This window comes from Mesoplodon bidens, assembly GCF_964165515.1.
Source record: "Mesoplodon bidens genome assembly, chromosome: 4".
NCBI classification, from domain to species: Eukaryota; Metazoa; Chordata; class Mammalia; order Artiodactyla; family Ziphiidae; genus Mesoplodon; species Mesoplodon bidens.
The window spans coordinates 73,671,313-73,694,882 of NC_138160.1; the positions used below are offsets into that span (position 1 = coordinate 73,671,313).

Consider the following 23,570-nt stretch of genomic DNA (forward strand, 5'->3'; position numbering starts at 1 on the left):
TAATTTAAAAACTCTTTCAAATTAACACTGAATAACTGAAGGTGACTCTGATTTGTCTCTTCTTCCTTCCATCTGGTTTGTAATCTATTACTGCTCATTAAATAATCTTACTGTATTTGTGCTGGAGACGTTTGCTATAAATTTTTCTTTGGAAAAAGATGAGATATAAATTATCAATAAAATAGAAACAAAGAACTCTTTAAGGAAAAAATTTGCCTTTTCTCTTTTTCACATGAATTAGAAATGAAGAAATGAATACCCTTTAGAAATGAAGACCCTAATAGCTGCTAGGAATTAAGATTAGCTTTTTACAATAATTTTTTAATATCTCTTGATCATAATAACTTAAGTAGAAATATAAACTGTTATGATTTTAAGCTTATTTCAACCAAATGGAAATAGTTAACATTATTATTGTTTACACCAAATGTAAACAATATATGATTTATATAATTCTCTACTTTGAGATACCCCAGGTTCCCTAAGAATATACTTCCTTCAAATGGACTGAACACTGTGCTTGCTCATATGCTTATGAACATTCCAAACAAGAAACTAATGTGGGTTTAAAGTTTTCCTCTAAGCAATCTCCTAGCTACCTGGGTCTGGGTACACCTGAGAGTCCCTTAGGGGCCTTGGAGATCCCAGAATTTCCAGGATCAGAACTGTAAGTCACCTGGGCCCATAGATCAATAATTCCAACCAAAGTACACGCCTAATTATATGAAAATTCGTATTTTAATAAAATTTGCAATTCACAAAACATTTTCACAAGTGTAATCTAATTTTTCCCAAAACCAAGTAAGTTACAACAGATATTACATTTTCTAGTTTTTAAAAATCTTTCCTAGCTATTTTTTTCTTTTAATCTTTGCTATAGCAGTGAAAATAGCCAATTAGATTTGAACATAGTTTTCTTTCGTAAAGAAAATCCTTAGAATCTATATCTTGCTGCTTTTTTTTCTATGAGGGAGTTATCTTGTTTTTATTGCCAATGCTGAAAAGCATCACATCATCTCTTAGGACTTAGGTTTGCAATAATTCTCTCTCAGCAGGATTGGTATAGAAAAAGTCTCCTGGAAAGTTTAGTTTTGGCCAGCTATTTCACATTTAATTGAATATGATTATCTTAATAGAAAATGAAAAAGAAAAATGTAGATTTTGCTTTAAGTATGGTTAAGTTTACCAGCTTGGCAAGGACTTTAAATGCCTGAATTTTCAACACAAGCAAAATGCATGTTTTCTAAGGAAAGACTGCTCCTCAGTAAGCCAAACACAAATCATTAATCTGCTGCTAAATTTAAGGAGGTCATCCATGATAGGAAATATGATTTGGAAATATTTTAACCATTTAGCATTTAGCCGATGTATGCTGAATGCTATTTACTCTAAAGAGACAGCCATTAGGAGTAGGCTTGTATCAATGAGTCACCAGAATTTATGTTCTACAACAGTACACGTTTCCTAGCTGTCAGGCTTACACAGACCTTTTGGAAGACCTTGGGGACAGACAGTCTATGATGATGCCATACGGAGAAAATAATTGCTCTTTTCAGAGAACATAGTGGTATGTTGGACAAATGTTATAATCATATTAAAATTAGAAATATTGGACTCCAGAAGTCTATTAAGTATCCCTGATTTCTTTTATTACGGAATAAAGAAAACCCATTTAAAAATATTTTTAATTAAGTATAAAATGGAAGTAACCCTGCTGATCTTTGATTCTATAAAATGTCAGTAATCTTCCCAAAATTACCATACAATGAAAAAATATTTTACGTATTCTCAGAACAGCGCAAGACATACAGCTTTCCCAAGTTCTAAAGAAAAAGACAATTTGGATTTTTGTAGACAATTAGATAATACTATTATAATTACACTCAATATTTACAGTACAACTCACAAAGGTAACTCTTAACATAAATATATTATCTCAGAAAAAACAGAGACTTGATTTCACTAGTTTTAGATTGTATTTGGCAATCTTTTGTAGAGTCTTAGATGAAGTTTTCAATGAATGCTGTAACTGTAGAATGACATATGACAACGCAGAATCAGGATATGTAGGCAAATTACCTATTTCAATTGAATGGGTAAGCCTAGGCTGTTTAATCAAGAGCTCCAAGACCCAATTAAGCTGCCATCCAGATGACTGCCACATTTCATCCCAAGAATTTCTCTTTGCAACCCAAATCCTAAACAAGTTATCATTCTACCATTAAAATAACCTTTACTGACCCTCTTCTCTGACCACAGAGACCGACAAGAGATTTGCTTTAGACTATCAGGTCCATAAACCTTCCTCCTCTCCAGCTAGATGCCTCAAAGATCTTCCCACACATCCTTTTACCAAACATACTCCTAAGCCCAAGGTTCCTTCCATTTCCTACCAAGAATTTAAAGAGTTCTTTCTTCATTCAAACAGCCCCTAAAATAAAATCTTCTCCACAAAGGGTAAGTGGAAAAAATGTTTTCTCAAAATGAAAATACTTTATGACTATTCAATAATATGCACTTTATCAATAAGCATTTAATATTATTTTTTTCCCAAACATCTACTTTTTCAATGTGTTGACTCCATGATTTTAAAAACAGTCTATCTAAGCTTATTAGCTTCCAGAGGACTGGCACCAAATGTTAACTCACATGAAATAATACATATTACAACAAATGCCATGCTAGATTATGCATAAATGTTTAATGCTTTTGCTGTTGAGCCTCTGAATTCCAGATTCTATCTCTTAGTTTTGTAGTTTTAAAAGTCTGATCCTTTACACCTTGAGATAGTTTATGAAAGTCATTGTAAGGAGATAATACAATCTAGTGGCTATGAGTGAGCCATGGAGTCAGAAGACTTAGGATCAAATTCCAATTCCAATTCCTATTACCTTGAACAAGTTACTTAAGCCTAAGCTTTGGTTTTCTTGTGTGTAAGACAACCCAACAGTATCTATCTCACGTTACTGAGATTAAAATATATAATGTATGTAAATACCTATGTGTGCCTGGAACACAGCAACACTTAAGTTACTTTTTTTTTTTTTTGCGGTACGTGGGCCTCTCACTGTTGTGGCCTCTCTCATTGCGGAGCACAGGCTCCGGATGCGCAGGCTCAGAGGCCATGGCTCACAGGCCCAGCTGCTCCGCGGCATGTGGGATCTTCCTGGACCGGGGCACGAACCCGTGTCCCCTGCATCGGCAGGCAGACTCTCAACCACTGCGCCACCAGGGAAGCCCAAGTTACTAAATTTTTAAAGACATTTCCTTTATAAAACTTAGCTGCAGAATGGACAGAATATTCATGTGGAAAAAACTACTTCTATAATTTCATGTAAATACAAAGGAAAAAGGTTGAAAGAATCTCTAAAATAACAATGGTTACTATTCCTAGAGATCAGGTGACAGTTATGTCCTAGACTGCCCAGGCTAGTTCTGAATTACACCTGTTGTGCCAAGATAAATAATAGTCTCCCTTAAGCTCCTTCACTCTCAAGTAACCCGGTTTAGATCATAAAATATATGGTCAATTGTGTTGGTCATTAAACTTTTTTCCCCCACAGTTCCAAACCACTATTCTGTATTCAAATGTGTAACAGTAGGGTTGGGACTGTGTAAACTACATTTCCCCCTTGCCAGCTGAATTTTTTTAAGCTCCACTAAAAAGAGGACTAGAAGAATAAAACAGGAAGGCAGGAGGGGAAAAGACTATTTTCCTGTTTCCAGTTTGCCTGGAGTTCCTGTCAGCATCCCCAGGGCAACAGTTCTTCGTTCCAGGAGCAACACTTGGTTCCATCCTCCAGCTTTTTCTCGAGATTCCCCAAACCAGCCTCATCATTCCCCATCAACATTAGCACCACCTACCAGTGCCCCCTTCCTCAACCATCTCCGAGTCTCTGCTCCATAGGACCATTCCTCCCAGCTTCTAGTTTCCAGTAACTATAACTTTTACCCTCAGCTATCTCAGTGTTCCTTTCCTGATTTTTTTTTTTTTGGTTCTCCAGCACCAATTTAACCTATTCCCTATATTACACTCTGTGAAAATATCCAGTTGTGCTCCTCTTGATGTCTGAGGTCTAACTGAAACTGATACTATTCAGAGGAATGGGAGTGGAGCTGGCAGTTTAAAAAAAAAGAATTTTCACTTTTACTTTATATATTGCCTTTACATATTACTTATGTAATTTGTTTAACTTCATATTTTAAGTGATTTTTTGAAACTCTTTTGCCTTCTTCACATTGGTCTTCAGAACATTAGAAATTATCTTTAGTGTAGAACACATCACCAGCAATTCCCAAGAGAATTTACACCCAGAGATTAGCATCAGACAGAATGGTTTAGGGAGTTGAGGAAATTAGCAACTCAGTTGGATCGTCTAACTCATCATGGTATTTGCTAATGCAAGACCATTAACACTGGCGCATCAACTAAATTTGAAAGTCTTCCATTAGAGGTGCTGTATGAATTTCCTGCAATAAAGATTAAATAAGCCTAGTGCAGTACCCACACCACATATTAACTGCATAACAAGTATGTTTTTGATTTCCTCCCCACCCCAACTACCTACCTCCAGACCCTAATCTAGGAGCTGTTAAGAGGCACACAACTTAAAGTAGGTTTTGATGGTTTATATATAAGACAAGATCTTAGCTGACAAATCCCAAACTATCAAAGCTTACCAGACACCAGAACAGCAGATGCAGTAGGTAAGTTTAGCAAGAAAGTTATTTTCTTACATCATGGAATGCCATTGTATAATAAATGTAACTATAATGGTAAATGACTAATACCCACCTTCACTTCCTTCTTGTTTAAAGCAAATTCACTCCTTTCTTCTTATTGCTGCCTCTACTAGCCAATTTTATAAGCCTCTGACTCTACAGTTATTAACACTGGAAAAAACTTGAAAATAATTCATACCCTTCTGTAGGAGAAAGCTTTCACAAACATAAAGAACTGAAGTGAGCATTCCTCCCTCAACCCACAGTAAGAAGAAACAAAATGCTGGCATCCCAAGGAGTACCCATTTATATTAAGAATAAAGAAGTTATCTCTGTAAGTGACAAAAAGTACCTTAGGTTATTTATTCCAATAAAGTGGTAGAAGACTAGCAAGCCTAGATACATGTTTGTGTTTTATTCTTCATTTTCTTTTCTTCAATTTCCTGGAAATCAACACATTTTGTGATTGAGATATGGAAGGCAAATTCATCAGTAAACGTGATACAATTTTTTAAATTTCACAGTCTATTTGTTGCCCTGGATATTGGTATTACTGTGAACACTGATTTCATATTCAAAACTGAATTTTAATATGGTGAACAATTAACCTGCTTTCTAGATAACTATTTGAAATATCACCACTGTTACATTATTCTCTACTGATTTTTTTGTTAAATTTCTAGTGGATAACTCTTTCTGTAATATTCTAGGAGGCTCACAACATTTAAAGTGCCTCAAATTATTACTCTGACCTATCTCCCCTAACCACGTGTTTCCCCCTAACATACACTTCTACAAGGAAGAAGAACCCACCAATATCTGGAAAATCTGTCTCCACTGTTTCCTGGTGAATCACAGAACATTCCTTTATACAGCTAAAACAGAGCCTTAAATGATTTCTGTGGCTTACAGTTTCCTATTTTCATCACTGTGACGTTTAATTGAGTGATAATTATCTTAACAGATCAAAATTCCAAAATTTAAATCTTTCACTTTGTCAAGAAGTTAGATGATTCAAACTATATTCAATTAGTTTAAGAAAGAAATATCCAGATTTAACTGTCATAACTTAAGACACCAAAAGTGTTACAGAACATAATATTGAATACATGAGGATAAATGAGTCTATATGCACAATATTTTTCCCTCCAAACTGAAAGACATGACTCATGAAAAAGGAATTATGCCTATACTGAGTCATCATTTTGTACTGAAACATCAAATGTCAAACTTGTAATGGAAAAATGTGCTCTTCTATTGCAATTTATATTTCAGTTTTCGTTTCTGAAACCAACCGTGTACAGAGAAAAGATTTAAGAAAGATACTCTCGAGGGTTAGCAGACATTTGGAATCAAAATAAACAGAAAATTTACCAAATTTTAAAATACTAAAAAATAAACATTTTATTAAGGAAAGTCTGAAAAACATGTGCACCAAAACAGAAGTGACTACTAATGCTAAATAAAAAACCTTCAAAAAATGTGTACCACATGATTCAATTTTTTAAACTTTATATATAAAAGCTATATTATAAATACAAAGCTAAACTATTAGAGTACTAACAATACTGTTCATATAAAGAAACCTAACAGTAGTAAAATATGAATACATAAGATGCTTATTTTTGGTCCTTTTGGAAAAAAGAACTAAGTTGATTTTTTTTTAAACACGGCTTCAGGCACAAAAATAGAATATAAGATGATAACTGCAACATTCTTAGTGTTTATCCTTGTAATTCTTTAAATGTCACCAGTCATAATAGCAATGAATTCCTCTTGATTTACTGTGGTAAGAAAGAAAATGTAAGTCAGAAATACAAATTTTTTTCAGAGAACACTATTACTATTTTACCAAGTATCTTTAAATTTCATATTATACAAAATTCTTAATAAACCAAGACATAGCTTTTTGCTTTTACTTCTTTGCTAGGAAGTTGAATACGTTAATTAAATTGAACTTCATGAATACAAAAATACATAAAATATAATAAACAATATAAATTAATATTCTATAGTATTAGCTAAGAAAAAGACATAGAAGTATATAAGTTACAAAAAATCCATCATAATCATAATATTTATACACACTTAATAGCTTTAAAAACTTAAAATTTTAAATTTCTTAGATAAACTCTCTTGATAATCGTTATTGTACTAGTTCATTTAGCAAACCCTTTCTTAATAAATAAGCTTAAATATATCACACATGTAAGTTAGAATTCTGAAGGATAAAAATATATTAGAATTAGAAAAAAAGTCAAGTCATTGTTTTTTGGAACTTTTATATATTTAAAAGCCTATTTTAAAGAAAAACTAATTGAAACATAGTTAAAGAAAAAAATACTGCAAAAAGTAAGCTATAGGGAGTTAAGAGGAATGAGCCATCCAGGAGCCGATAAAGAACCATGAATTCATGCATTCAATATGAAACATCTACAAGACACTATGATAGACACAGTAGAACAGAATACAAAACCTGTAATACAAAACTGAAAATACTTTCAGTGATTTTATAAATTGCAGTACTGATCTTTTAACCTTTGCAGTTAAACAAATACATTTCAGTATCTTATGAAAGCTATGACCCCTCTCTCCCTAGTTAAAAAAATAGATCAAAATATATAAAAATTTTAAACAATTTCATCAATATGTACCTTTATTTAAGAACCCCTGATTTAGAAAAATCTAGAGTGAGGCATCTAGACCAAAACAGGAAACAAGGGTATATTTTTAAGAAAAACAACATAAGGAAAGCAGCCTTGGAATGATCTGACTACACATTATTTTAACAGCATAATAGAGCCATGATTAAAATATTCAAAATCTGAAAAGTACTTATGTTTTGTTACTTAAAGATCTAAAACTTTTTTCCCTCAACTTGTAAAATCTCAATACTCAAATTCCAAATTAAGCTTCATATAGTTCTAAAACAAAGCAACTCAATATTTATATTATTTATATGTAAACACTTTAAAGCACTGTAGCAGTTCAGAAGTATTTTAAACTATTCCATAACTTCATACCTAAAAACAAAATACTTAAGTCCAAAAAAGTGAACCTAAAAGCTGAAGGGAAGAAAGTGGCTAAGGAATTTAAACTAGCTCCTTTATCGTCAGTGAGACTTTCAGACAATTAGGAGAATCTGTGATGCCTTTATACATTTGGTTTTATAACCTTCTCTATCAAGTTCCTTGATGTAAGGAACACAATACCTACCTTAAAATAGGCATTTGATAAAATATATATTGATTCAAACATATATGACACTTCATTTTTTTCTACACTGCCTTTTTAAACAAAATTTTCATAAATCAATCATTTCATAGGGTAAATCTTATTATATGTCATTAAAATAAAAAATTTTAGAGAAATTAAGTACCTTAATTTCTTAAAGCCAGAGACCATCTGGCTTTGAGGGGAAAAAACAAATTTTAATATCTGAAGTGTCAGTTGAATATTTTACTGACACACTATTTCCCATAATAGTATGCAATTTTAAAAACTCCATAAACATAGAAACCTAATTAATATTTTACTTTATAGCACAAGAGGCAATACAGTGTTATGGTTAAAAGCATATTCTTTGTCATTATGGAGGTATGAGTTTAAGTCTGGCTCTGTAATAACCTTGGACAGGTTATTAAACTCTCAGAGCTTTAGTTTCCTCATCTATATATATGCATGTATCCTATGCATAAATGGGTATAACATTGTATTCACTTCACAAAAGCTATTATGTAAATTAAGTGACATAATCCACAATGTAACATGCTAAGCACAGAATCTAACATATATAAAGTACTAAACAAATGTTAACATTCATCATAATTATTTAGAAGATGGTCCACTTTGGTTTTTTAGATGTTGCTTCCACTTTTCCAAAATGATTTACTGTATTTTATATATCTTGGGAGGGATTCTTTCTATATCATTACCACAGCTGTATTTATATTTTGTATTATGTCTACTTTTCCTTTAATTCCTCATTCACCATGTTTATTATTCTATATATACAATAAAAAAAATTTTCATTGCTCTCAAATACTGAAGTGTGAAAAATTCGTAAAAACAGAACAATTACTGAAGTCCAAAAAAGGTAGCAAAGTATTATGATCTTTACCAGTTTAACATATACAAAGAAAGCAGGTTAGTTATATCTAAGAAAAACTCTGCCTACAGTCCAAAAACAAAAAAAAACAGATTAAGTGATCAGATTAATAAATTATTATAAAATCTAACTTCCCACTTTTTCAAAAATGGGCAGATTTTCAGATAGCTACAGAGGCCCAATATAAATTAAGGCAGTAACCCAAAGCCACACTAAATAGATTAGGGTTGGAGTTTGCATTGTTTCTGAATATGAAAATGCCTTTCAATAATAATTTTCTGGACTTGCCACAGTAACAGCTATCCTTAGTATATCTCATTTGAGAAGTAGATAATGTCAAATAGCTATATAAACTCTGCAATCAATCACAATAGCATTTAAATATAACTGAAAAAAGCAGTATATGTATGCATGTGCAATACTATTATTATTATATTATATTATTATAATATTATAATATTATTATAATATATAATTATATATAAATAATATATATATGTAATATATAATTATATATAAATATATATTTATATAAATATATAAAATATATTATAATAATATATAATATATAACATAATTATAATATTATAATATTATAATATTATTTGTATGGTCTACAGACAATATTTGATGCATACATGAACTCCCAGACCCTGCACAATACCTCAGAAGGCCTCCACCCCTAGATACCCACATCTCAGATTGGAAACTACTGGATTAGACTATTTTAATATGATAAGACCACCCTCCTATCCCCCACAAAAAAGACAAGTCTTAACAATAAAAGATTATGTGTCAGGTGTATTTTATTTGTAATCAATCACTTGGAAAAAAGAAAAAAAAGTGTTATTTGCCTGTTATTTTATTTGTAATCAATCACTTGGAAAAAAGAAAAAAAAAGTGTTATTTGCCTGTTAGTCATGTGAATAAATGACAGTAGGATGCCCAAGCAACAGTTGTACAGTGACTTAAAGTGGAATAATGCAAGCAGTGAGGACCGAAGAAATGTTTTAACGATGCACTAAAATAAATCTCCCAGCAATGGAGCACAGGTGTGAACTCAAATTCAAAAGCAGCAGGTAGAGCGGTCTAGCAAGGGATGCAAGAAATGGACACATTTTCTAAGAAAAGTTTCACATGAAGTTTGAATTTAAGAACAGGCTACTAACTGGTATTTTATTCTAATGTCAAATGAAGCTAATAACTAAAACCTAACTTGCATGAGCCTAGTACAGGAAAAAGAAGCTGTTTATAACTCTGGTCGTTTGACACATAAATAGCTGGAGTATGAAAAAGACATACCAAGATTCTCTCTACCACTGAAGAGAGTACCTTTACATAAAAGAACTCATTTAAAGCTAATTTACGGTAATAATCAACAGCTAGGGAAGACACAAACATTTTTTAACTATGAAGACAGCGGATTATAAATCCAAATATTAGAATTACAGCTTAAGAAGTCCTTTAAGTTTTCTCAAGTTTTAATCATCTCTGTTTTAAAATATAACTAACTATATCGATACCCTTCAAAGAGCTAGTACTAAAAATAGAAAAGTTGTATAATGCTCAAATAATAGTCACATAAATATAATTAGAAAGCACAATAATGCACAATTCTAATGGACAATCTGAGCTGATAACTATTTGCTACTGTCTTATCTCCTTATTGAAGCATGCCAGTATTTCCAAGGTTTTAGATATATATATATTTTTTTCAATGTAAAAATGAATAGTTGGTACTATAGCAACATATATCTACTGTAACGCACACTCCTGCTCGCTGCTTAAGTCAACAAACGTCAGAGTACTCATCATGTTCAAGAAAATGCAGGAGAATATAAAGATGAAGAAGAAAAAGGAAAACAAGTTTACATTTAATGCTAGGCACCTTCAGTTATCTTCATTTAATACTCACAACCATCAGGAAAGGTATTACCATTCTGATTTTTATAAATAGGAAAACTGAGACTCAGACAATGTTAAAAACTTGCACAAAATTACAGAGCTACTAAGTAACTGGCAGAGATTAAATTCAAATCCATGTCTGTATGATTTTAAAGCCTCAGGCCTTTCACACTATAATTCCACTATTCCACTATTCCACTATGATTCCAAACTACTCTTCAATGGCTCACAATATAACTGGAGAGACACACATGTATATAACTAACAGAAGGCAGTGTACAAAAGGTCAAAATAGTTTATTTCTCTAAATGTTATGGGCCCTTAATGGAAATCTCATAATTTATAAACAGAAACCACTGAGGGAGGCTTTTGAGAAAAAGATGGAGTTTAAAATGAACCTGAGAGAACGACTAACATTTTAGCAGACAGCAATTGGCAATTAGAGCATTCTAGGATTAAAGAATAGCGTGATGAAAGGTACAGCATAAAAAGATAGGACAGAGTATATTTTGTCAAAGTGTGTATACTATATGGGAGGTGAGGGTTAAAGTAGAAAGTAGAAGAATACAGTGGGAAATAAAACTAGATAATTATGGTATGACAGATCATAGAAGACTTTGGACTTTACTCCATAGGCACTGAAGAATCATCATAAGTGTTTGAGCAGGAAAATGACATCACCAAACCTGCATTTTAGGAAAAGAATGCTGCTAGAACAAATTAGGAAGAGAAAAGAGGCTTATAGGCATAGAGGGCAATTAGGAGGCTACAAGAGACTGTAAAGTCAGTGAGAGCAGGGACAACATCAGCCTCTTTCATTGGGTAGCACCAGTCAGCACACAGAACACTGTACCCAGCAGGCATTCAAGGAAATAATGAACAAAGCTATGATAACATTCCTACAAAGAAATTAGGGCCTGAATTAGGACAGTAGCAGTAAACAAAGAAATAAAACAGATTAAAAATATTTGGAGGGTAGACTCAACAGAACTTAGACATGCATGTAGGTTGAGGAAGAAGACATTAAAGGCTGAAATTTTACTGAGTGGCTGAAATTTTGGAGATATTTCACCTCAAAGAAAAGTAAAGCAGTTTCTTGAAGTGTGGAAGCTCATACTATATAACCTGTACAGTTGGTTTTAAAGGTCTGCTTCATTCTAAACTGAGTATGTGAAATATTTATGCAAAAATCCCACTATAGGATGAAAAACATTTACACTAAATAGATAGTTTGCAAAGGGTCTTGAAAATCATTTGGTTTTAGAAAAAATTACTATATGTGTATAGTAGGCATATTTGGAATATATGTTTTACTCAAAACTTACTTTCTCCATCACCATCTTTATCAAATTCTTCTATCATAGCCCGAAGTTCTTCATCACTCATGTTTTCACCCAATTCTCTGGCAACACGTCGCAAATTCCTCAGGCTTATTTTACCTGAATCATCATCATCAAATAGTTTAAATGCCTTCAATATTTCTTCATGTGGATCTCTTTCTAATATCCAGTCTGTCACTATAGTTAAAAAAATATGAAAAGTAAACCTTTATAGTCTCAAAGGCATTCATTTGTGAAATCAACTAATTATTAGATGAGAATTAAAGCTATGAATCTGTCAACATTTAATTTGACAATAAAAATGCCAAAGTCCAAAAGCCCAAAGAGATAAACAGAAAATTAGAAAAACCAAATCCATATTTTAAAATTTAACCTTTACATTATCAACAATTTATCCTATTATAAGAATAAGCATACCTATATCACACAGAAGCAAAATTTTGAAAACTACATTTATACCATATTTATTTAAGTTTTACTATTATCAAGAATTGTACTAGGCTCCACTGACATCAAGCACACAAGTCTAGGAGTTTGTAACCTAGTTGTAGAGATGATATACCAACAAAACAATTAAAACCAACTAGATAAAAGTTGTTTGCTGGCTAAACTTAGTAATACTGATTGTTCTTCAAATTTAATACAACTTGAAAAGAAACAAAAAACCCCCGACAAATTTATAAAATTAACTGCCACCACTGATACAGACACAATCTCAGACAGTAGATGAAAATTCCACTCATATCGTCATGATTTAAAAGAACCTCTGGGGCTTCCTTGGTGGCGCAGTGGTTGAGAGTCCGCCTGCCGATGCAAGGGACACCGGTTCGTGCCCCGGTCTGGGAGGATCCCACATGCCGCAGAGCGGCTGGGCCCGTGAGCCATGGCCGCTGAGCCTGCACGTCCGGACCCTGTGCTCCGCAACGGGAGAGGCCACAGCAGTGAGAGGCCCGCGTACCACAAAAAAAAAAAAAAAAAAGATAATACCTATCAAACAGCTAAATTAAAATTAAATGTGAGTAATGTCAGGCCTCAATAGTAGTAATTATTTTAAAATACTAAATGTAATAATATATAATAGAGTCAACTTAATATTTTCAATATAACCACAGTCTTTAATCAATAGCCATAATAACAGAAATTTTTAAATCTGTGGTATAAAATTTTTTAAGTTACTAGATAAAATTCTGAAAATATCAAAGGAAATATCTCTGAAGTAATTCTACATGCTAGTCTACCACTACAACAAGACGTATTTATGACCTTCACTGTCCCATTAAAAATAACTCAGTCCTGGGCTTCCCTGGTGGCGCAGTGGTTGAGAGTCCGCCTGCCGATGCAGGGGACACCGGCTCGTGCCCCAGTCTGGGAAGATCCCACATGCCACGGAGCGGCTAGGCCAGTGAGCCATGGCCGCTGAGCCTGCGCGTCCGGAGCCTGTACTCCGCAACAGCAGAGGCCACAACAGTGTGAGGCCCACGTATGGCAAAAAAAAAAAAAATAATAATAATAATAATAATAACTCAGTCCCGTTGAGGTTTACAGAATCACTAAAAATTTGTAAATGCTTATAGATGGAAAATACTGGAATATTTAATGTACCCAAAAGAAAAATACAATCCAAGCCCCCACAAATAGTTGTTTTGCTGCTGTTTTCATCATATTTGGTTGAATAAGCTTTAGAATAAGCACCTATTCAAGCTAATGTTAAATCATCTACACATATATTCAATAGTTTTCTTTTATCCATTAATTTTATACAAAAAGTCTTCCAAGTAACTAATTGAAGTATATTACTATAAGTATGCAAATCATCAAAGCTCATAAATATTCAGTTAAAAAGGAGTTGGCATATATACAGCCATAACACCAAAATAAAATACCACACTTAACTCTATGGCTCATACTCAACTTATTTTGAATTTAGTCCCAACAAAAAAGCAGGACAAGGAAAAAAAAAAGTGTTAAGAAATTTTCTTCACCAATTAAATAATTTACATGACAGGTGAACCAAAAAAGCAGCTTGCTGAAAATATTAATGTATTTAAAGAAGCAACAGGGTGATCTGGGGAACAGATGGGGCTCCAAGATGTATAAATTCCTATCCCACTGGTGCTTTAATTGTGTAAGTTACTTCAGATTTATGTGTCTATATAATCTTTTATCAATACTTTGTCTTAGAATGCACCTTTTCTTTGGAACTATAAATACCCATCATTCTGGACAGCTAAAACATTGTAACTTTATGGTGACTATCCTCCATGCCTTCATCTTCTATTCTTATTCTACAAAGTAGAATTATAAGAAATACATTTATTTTTCAATGAAAATAAATCGACTGCCATACAAGCAGTAAAGATGGGTTCAATCTATTTTACAAATTTCTGTCCATGTAACTCAATTTTCAAATGATTTAATTATACTCTCAGAAATGTACTTACTCAAAATAGGCCTTATACATTATAACAATCACTTAATAAAGCAAATTCAAAAACATCACATTAAAACTTTAAATCCAGTTACTTATATCCTAGAGTACTGAGGTTACCACCTTTTTTACTCTTGAATGTACCACTTTTCTTTTTATTCTCACCACCCTCAGCATAAAAAGTCTATTACAGTTTATCCCTCAGTTTCCATGGTATCCATGGGGGATTGGTTCCAGGACTCCCCTCAGACACCAAAATCTGGGACAGATAGCATTTGCATATAATCTATGTACATCCTCCTGTATACTTTAAATCATCTCTAGATTACTTATAATACCTAATATAATGTAAATGCTATGTAAATAGTTGTAAATATGATGTAAATGCTATGTAAATAATTGCCAGGCACTCAGCAAATTCAAGTTTAGCTCCTTGGAACTTTCTGGAATTTTTTTTTCCTAATATTTTCAATCCACAGAAGCAGAACCCAGGGATAGAGAGGGCCAACTGTATCTTCTGCCTGCAATCTCTTCCCTCCAACAAATCTTTAATAATCTGGACAGTTACCTCTCTAAAACATATTATCTCCTCTTCTTTAAAGACTGACATAGATCCTCTGCTAACTAAAATCCAAACCCTGTGTTATACAAGACTTTACCTAGCTGGCCCAGTCCTACCTTTCCAGTTATTTCCCTATCCTCTAGAGCAGGAGGCTAACTGAAGTTTTCTGAACATGCTATATGTCTGCTATTACTCCTTGTTGTTGCTGTTTTCTCTGCTTAGAATGCCTTTCTATACCCCTCCCACAGTTTTCCCCTTGTGATGAAATCCTATTCCTGTTCCCAAAGCCTAAATTAAAAATCCCCTCTGCAAAGTCTTCAATTGCTCTAGATCAGGAATTGACAAACTTTCCTGCCAAAGACCAGACAGTAAATATTTTAGGCTTTTTTTTTGGGGGGGCGAGGGAGCATAAGGTCTCTGTCTCAACCACTCACTCTGTCATGGTACCACAAAAGCAGCATAAAACAATGGATGTGGCAGGGACTTCCCTGGTGGGGCAGTGGTTAAGAACCCACCTGCCAATGCAGAGGACACAGGTTCGAGCCCTAGTCCGGGAAAGATCCCACATGCCACGGAGCAACTAAGCTCATGCACCACAACTACTGAAGCCTACGTGCCTAGAGCCCGTGTTCTGCAACAAGGGAAGCCACCGCAAAGAGTAGCTCCTGCTTGCCACACCCAGAGAAAACCCGCACGCAGCAACGAAGACCCAACGCAGCCAAAAATAAATAAATAAATAAATAAATTTTTTTTTAAAAAAGAATGGATGTGGCAGCATACAGCCAACAGCTGAATTTGGCCCAAGGGCTGCAGTATGCCACTACTGCCCTATACAAAATTATAAGTTACCACAGAGCATCATAGCTTGTTATCACCCGCATTTAAATTGTAAGCTCCTTGAAAGAAGAATCTCTTAGTAACTTTTGATTAATTCCCCTCCCTCACCCCAGCACAGTACTGAATGCCAAAAAATTCAGCAAATGTTTGCTAAGCAAAACAAAAAACAATATAATATTCTATTCTAAATAGGCAATGAAATAATAAATAGTACATGCCAAAAATAGATGAGTACAAATAGCTGACTTATCTTGGTCTTACTTTAAAGCAGCAATTCCTAAAACACCTGTAACTCACTAGCCTCAGGCTGTCTAAATTCTAAACTTACATTAAGTATATTTTAATACTTTTTTCTAGCATTGGAAAGAATATGAAGTGCCAAACTTCATCTAGAAATACCTGTAAATATCTGTGGAAAAATATCCTTAAACAGTAATAGACAGTAGATAAAAGATTCAAATATTCTGATTTAGAGTTATTTGACCCAAATTATAAAACATATATTCATCTGTGGCCAGTTACTATTTAAAAATGATCAAAAAATGGGGAAAGTAATAGTTTTTGATTATTTGATTCCCAAACAGTAATAAAATTTTATTTGACAGTTGATATTCTCAATAGGTAACCTTAGGATAGTTAAAGTATGTACTAAGCCTGCCAAATGGTTGATCTTTGAAAGTCAGGCTGAAGTTTACTCATGACCATTTATTCTAGAAGGAACCCAGTATTTCTGTTCTGTTAATAACATAGAAGAGATGCAGGGTCAGGAAAGGTAGAGATTACATGGGATTCTGGCTTCAACTGCTAATAAAATCAAAATTTTAAAACTGTATTCACCTAAGATGAAATGTTTTGTAAAATTACTAGAGGTAAATAGTGCTTAAAATAACCTAAAACTACAGGAAAAAGGTAATGAGAAAAATATAAATACATGGAGCAGAATACTTTTTATGTTCCAGTGATATACATATTTTCCAGCCATTGAAACAAAGACTAATTTTTGAAGTAATAATAACAACAAACCCTTAATAGAACTTACTACATACTAGGCCCTTTTCTAAGTGCTTTACATAGTTTTAGCTTAGTTACTCCTCCTAAGAACCCTATGAGATAATACAACTATACCCATTTTATAGCTGAAAATGAGGCACAGAGAAGTAAAATGACCAAGTTACAAGCTAGTAAGTGGCAAAACCAAGATCTAAACCCAGGCAACCTGGTTCCAAAGTGTCCATGCTAAAACACTACACTGTACCAAATGTACCTGAATTATAGCTCTTTCCTAGTAGTATCATTTCTACTGTATCCTGATCCTTGTTTCAATAAACAATCTAAGTTGAAACTTGAACTAAGATCATAAACCCCAGAAAGCTTCAATGCTGGGAAAATAAAGATGGCTCTCTACCTCTTCTCAAGTAAATAATTCTACGAACTAGAGAAAAAAAAAAAAAAAAGAATATGCTCTCCAAAGGGACAAGCTGCCTCTCTAAATAGTCATCTATTAGTTCATAAATTGGGGATCTTCTGTGCAGTGCTTTTTTTTGTCTTTTAGATTTATTTGTTCTTTAATTTCTTTTTTCCTTGCTTTTGGTTTGAATTTTCAGATTTAAAAGAAATTACAAATGATAGAATCTATTTTTCCACACGTACTAACTGCCATTTCTTTTCGTTCCTCATATTACTTCTTGTTGAATATTTAAAATAAAGGGTTTGTGTGTATGTCTGTGTGTAACTGAATTTTCCTAGATTTTTAAAATATCTAAAAATAACCAAATAATATGCTGATACTATAACCCAGTGGGTTGTTCTAAAATGTTTTCTCCTGCTCCCAGTCTGCCAACTGCCTCCCTTACCACAATCTTCTCCCCACCAGCAACTTTAAAGAGATGACTTTATTCATTGAGATCAAGGTCATCCAGAGTAGGTAGCCCCTCATAAGCTTTGTCAACCTGAAGGCATGCACTTCATCTACAGCTAAAGATACCAACTGCTACCAATTTCCTCTCCTTCCACTTTGCCAACAAAAATCACATACTAGGATGGTCCTGGGAAATATTTTCCAAACAAAAATATACCAAATTTTATCTTTTACTGTGAGAAATAATTTTTTGGTCACTCTTTTAGTTTTATCACATAATATAGGTACATATTACATGGAAAGACATCTTCCCGGGAGAAGCTACAGAACAGTTCCTTGGTTAAAATCTTCAGAACAAAAGACAAAAAGATAAATCCCATTTACAGTGAAGCTATAAATCTTATTTTTTCTTTGAAAATCAGCAAAAAAAAAGAGTACCAAAAAAACCCGAAAATAAGATCCACATTACACAGCAATGTTCAATAGCAAAATTCCATAACCCAGAGACTTTAAAAAATATTGATAGTAACCAGATAACTTCCTAACAAACTGCTGATTACAAAGACTATTGTAAAATAGTCTTTACAATATTGTAAAATACACACCAACTTCATTAAAATCTTCAAAGGTGATTTTCCCTGTGGCTTCTCTGTCATAATCTTTAAGAATCTTCAGTACATCAGCTTTTTTTACATCAAACCCCAAGGCTCTCATTGCCACCTTTTGGATTAAAAGGGAAAAGCAAATTATAAACATTTTTTACAAAAGAAGTGAATTCCAATTCTTAAATAAGTTTTTACTACTTAAAAAAAGACAACACATCAATAAAACACACTCTTTTGCATGTTTTATGTCTCTAAAATAACAGTGATAGTTCTTCTTCATTACTGAAATTAAATGGCAATTTTTTTCATTTATATATCCCTTGTTTAATGACAAACTAATCAGTGAGTATTTATAAAATACATTCTACAATGTACTGACTTTAGTGCACAGATAATTTTAATAAGTTATTTTTTCTCAAAGGATTAACAAACAAATCCAAAAAAAGGCACAGCATAAATATTAAAAAGTTATACAATAGAAGAGATTTTAAAAATTAAAATAAGAATTTTCATCAGACTCGACATGATTAGTTATCAAGTAAATGGTCTAAGAACCTGACCTTAGAGAAAGAAGAGATCTAGTTACTAGTAACAAGGAAGGAGAGATGTTACTGGTTAAAGAAGCCTTATTTGGAGAGATTCGAGTTGTTCCTCGAATCATATGTGGATGAAGTAGAGTAGAAGGGCATTTAGAAAAGAATGACTAGTATTAAAACACACACAGAAATAAAGAATAGTCTTGAAGGCAATGAACAAAGCAGTTTACCTTACCTGAATGGGAAAAGATCAGGCGGAAGAAAGCAGCTAGCAAATGAGAAAAGTAGGTGGTAGTAAAAGTGTGGAGGGCATTCAATACAAATGAAAAAAATCTGAACTTTACCCAGTGTACAATGAGGAGCCACTAAGGGTTTATGAGCAATGAATAGTATGATGAAAGAATTTTAGAAAGACGAATCTAATGATAGTGTATAGGAAATGGAGAAACCATTTAGGAAGTTCCAGATATAAAATAAGATCCCAAACCAAGATAATAAGAATAGCAACAAATGGAAGAGACATTATAAAGGAAGAATGGATTGAAGCTGGGTAACTAAAACAGTGGAAAAGTGAGCTAAAGAGATACAAAAATATTATCTTTCTCATTGTGCTGAGTTTAAGACCCAAACTACCTTAAACACCAATTTCCCCTTGGTTCTTTATAAAATTCTAAAACCTAAAATTGACATTTTTTCCCCATTAGCATTGTGTCAACATCAGACATCACTTATGTTGTTTGCACCAGAGAAAATAGGTTGAGACTGTTAATAACATGCTCAAATTAAAAAACAAATTAACACTCCCTCAGTCTGAAAAATCAATGGATCACCAAACAAAACAAAACAAAACAAAACATAGTGGGAAGAGGAATATAGTTAGAACTGTTTAAAACCTATAGTTTCAAATTTTTTAAGTATGTGAGTAGAAAATAAGCCCCTCCATAGGAATATATTTTTACAGTTAAAATACTATTCATTTTACCATGTGAAAAGGAGCTTCTAAAAAGATATGTTTTGAGTACTATTCAATTTTATTATAGCACTTAACGGTAAATGTTTAAAATGGTTTCATATTTCCAAAACCAGTTTAATTAAAACATTTAAAAATATATTTTAAATCAACTGTCAAAAATGCAAATCATTTTAACAAAAAAAGATATATTTTATGTATATTACCTTTAATTCATGATAATCTATTGCTTCATCTTTGTCTGTGTCAAAAAGTTCAAAAGCATCTTTAATTTCTTGTTTCTGTTCTTCAGAGAGTTCTCTTCTTTTTTTCCTCTTTGTTTTGTCTACTACAAGCTCATTTCTATGAAATGATAAGAAAAAAGTCTATTTAGTCCACTTTAATCCTATTCTCCTAGGCTTCTAAATAATAAAATTCCAAAAATGCAATAAAAATTAGCCAATGAATAATTTTCTAAATTTCAAAAAAGGAAGTGTTTTGTAAAAATATAAAGAAATTTTCCCTATGTGAGTCAAAGCCCTGCTCATTTTATAGTCTAGGTTGCTATAAATGTGTACTTCCTAAACTGAAAAGTGTTACAGGTTATTAAAAGAAATGAGGACCTAGCTTTCCCTCTTCCTCGCTTTGTATTTATTCCCACTAATATTACTGTGGAAGAAACAAGAACTGTGAATAAGAAACACTAGTTTTATGTCAGAAACCCCAACAAAAAACAAAGCAACCATATTCCCATCTTTCTACAATATAGACTGTTAAAAAAAAAAAAAGAATTCAATTCACAACTGATGATCACTATAGATTAGGTTTACTTTTATAGTGCTTATAATTATCAAAATCATTGTAAAAAAACATCTAATTCATCAATTAACTTACTATTTTGGCCCTGTGGGTTAAAAATGTTTTTAGATTACACATTTTTAAGTTTGGCACTTCTTTGTAATTTCTCCCATTAATATTAACAAATCAGCCAAAATAATGAACCTAAGCATACCATGAATACTAAACACCAAAAAAAGTACATAATATTTGTGCTAATTCTATATAATAATGTGAAGAGGCAATAGTCTTGTAAATCTCACTTAACATATACATCTAGACTTAATTTCTCATAAACTCTGAAAAAACTTTAAGAAAGTAATTTACTGTAAAAGCCAGAAATGTCTTCCTTAAGAGGTGCCGATCTAAGTGTTCCAAGTTTTCAAATGGGGCTACAAAACTTGTATAAGAACAAGTTTTGAAACGAAAGAATTCTATAAATTTAAAAAATGTAAAACCCAGTGGAGTTTATTTGCATTTGAAGTTGTTTTGTTCTCTGAAATCTACCCCGAAAAAGGCAAGAGACGACTAAAAATGACCAAAAGAGGTATGATAAAGCTGAGGAAGTTCTTTCACAAGAGACCTGACTTCACACAAACTTGCAACTCCCGGGGGTCATTCTCTTCCCAAGATTCTGAAGGGGCAAGTTCGCAACCCACCAACAGCTGACCCCATCCAAGGATACCACGATTATCCCTTATTAGAACTCGGTACCTTTTTAGTGTGACGTAACTACAGACATTTTTAAGGTAAAACTTCTAGCTGGGGTTGGGGCGGAGGCAACAAACAGTGCGTTAGAGGTTGTAACCGAAGGAAAGGTAAAGAAGCTGAAGACATTTAAGAAACTAAGAGATTACCAACTATAATCACTAAAATGTGTCTCCGATTATACCGTAAAGCCTGGCCGCAGGAGAAGAGCGAGGAGTGGGTTTTGTGTTATTTCCAAAATTTATGGGTAAGTATGTTGGCAGGAGGTCAGCGAGCTGGAAGCCGCTGACAAGGAACTGAAACAAGGGATGCTCCAAGGCCTGGTTTCCCGCAAACACCGCGCATAGAAACCTCGCGATATTTCATTGCCTCCTCGAGACTAAGACAGCCCACCTTTTTGGCGGTCCAAAGCCCAACGGCCTGACAAAAATGACCACCTCAGCAGAAGTGTGCGGAGCTCACCAGAGCCTCCAGGGTGAGGGGTCCGGGCCCGGGAAGGTTGGCCAAAGATCTCTCCTCTCGTCCCAAACTGCATTCCCTTCCTCGCCTCGGCCCCAAGCTGCCTCCCTTCCACACACAGCCGCCCTGGGGCCCGCGGCGGGGTGTGGAGAGCATTGCCGCCTGCTCATTACCGACCTCAGAGCTAAACTCATGTTCTCTTCGGACAGAGACGTTCCTCTCGAGAACGATTTTAACCCCTACCCAATGCAGCACAACTTCCACAAGCCGTTCAACAGACACCAACGACCTCCGCGGCCTCAAGCACCTCCCACAAGGTAAACACGTCTGAGCTGGATTGGTTGAAATCGCTAATGTCCTGCCCATTGAGGCGAAAGCGTCACTAGTCCTCTGCTCTCATTGGGCGTATTTCGCGTCAATCAAAGAGATCTCCCTGCCGGCCTCCCCCGCTACGCCTCCGGCCCTTTAGATTGGCCTATTGCTTTTCCTCCGTAATCCTTTGCGAAGCGAGGGTCTGAGTGTCTGTTTGGCTCTTGGGTCGGAAGGTGGCTGAGCAAGGCCTCAGGGGAGAGGGCCTGCGGCTTGTGGGCCAGTGTCGGGAGACGGGGCGGGAAGGGAAGGGGAGAAAGACGCCGCAGGCTGTCCTCTGGCTAGAAGGAAGGAGAGGCTTACGAAAGAGGTCTGCGAAATTTGCCTTGTGTTCTACATTTTTGGATGGTTTAAGTATATGGGGAGTTTGTTTAAAACGCAGATTTAAATATCCCTCATTTTGATTCTAGTAGGTGTGAATCTGCATTTTTTTTTTTTCCTTACAAACGCCAAGTGATTCTGAGGCAGGTGCTATGGATTATACTTTGATAAGCACTGGGTTGAATTATTAGGCAATTTACGGTGGAGCTGTACCTAAAGGGCCATTTGCTCCCCTCTTCCTCCTTTGAACGTTTTTGTCCTTATTTTCAAGGTCTGTAAGCTGCTTATACACATGATGTTACCTTCACTTACCTAACCAAGTCTCTTGAAGCTCACTTGGATATTTAATATCTTTACCTGTTCATCTCTCCTACTAATCTTGAAGGCCAGGATTATACCTTTCATTTAACGCTATTCCTAGATGTTCAATAAATATTTGTTGCACTGAATGGAATCTTGCTGTGAAAACTCACAAAGTACTGAGCTAAACTGAAAATCTCATAAAGGAATGAAATTGCCTGAGGGTAGGTGTCGAGCCGGGGAAGGAGGAAGATATATAAACCCTGTGGTATAAATATAAAGGGATACATGTACAGGTTTAGAGAAGGGAGAGAACACAGCAGGGTAGAAGAAAGACTTCTTGAAGGAGATGACATATATGTTAGGCCTAGAAGGATGAGCTAAATTTTGTTAAGTAAAGATGGTATGATGGAATAAAGCTAAATAAAAATTAATATTTACAGGATAGCCCCCCGAAAAAACAAAAGTAGAAAACTTCAAATTGTCTTTATAAATCACCTTTGAGTCTAAAAGGACAGTAAAATTGCAATTACATACTTGAACATAATGACAATGAAAAAACTATGTATTAAAATTGTAAGATAGAGACCAAGCTATAGAAGAAAATGATTATTAAATACGAATGAAAATAAACCAAACATTTATTTGAATATTTTAGAAATGAAGAACAAAATTAATTGAAATTAGGAAGAAGAAATTCCTAAAGATAAAACAATAACAAAAGAA

General features: G+C 34.0%; 2 protein-coding genes across 3 annotated transcripts in view; one reads left to right on the top strand and one right to left on the bottom strand.

Moving 5' to 3' along the window:
- Positions 1-955: 955 nt before the first annotated feature.
- On the bottom strand, positions 956-22,159 carry CETN3 (centrin 3; the record flags this gene model as incomplete). 2 transcript variants are annotated; one of them, XM_081232438.1, is made up of 5 exons in its annotated part: positions 956-6,506; positions 12,061-12,252; positions 18,366-18,480; positions 20,078-20,213; positions 22,032-22,159. In XM_081232438.1, 5 exons carry the CDS (start codon positions 22,046-22,048, stop codon positions 6,463-6,465), a joined length of 504 nt encoding a protein of 167 aa, XP_081088564.1. In that variant the 3' UTR covers positions 956-6,462. The 2 variants fall into 2 exon arrangements, with proteins under 2 accessions (XP_081088564.1, XP_081088565.1); XM_081232439.1 differs by lacking the exon at positions 22,032-22,159 and adding an exon at positions 21,943-22,010.
- Positions 22,103-23,570, top strand: part of POLR3G (RNA polymerase III subunit G) — a 95,426-nt gene continuing 93,958 nt past the window's right edge. The window contains exon 1 of the mRNA XM_081232437.1: positions 22,103-22,171. The gene's annotated coding sequence lies outside the window, so the exon portion shown is untranslated. The remainder of the gene's footprint in view (positions 22,172-23,570) is intronic.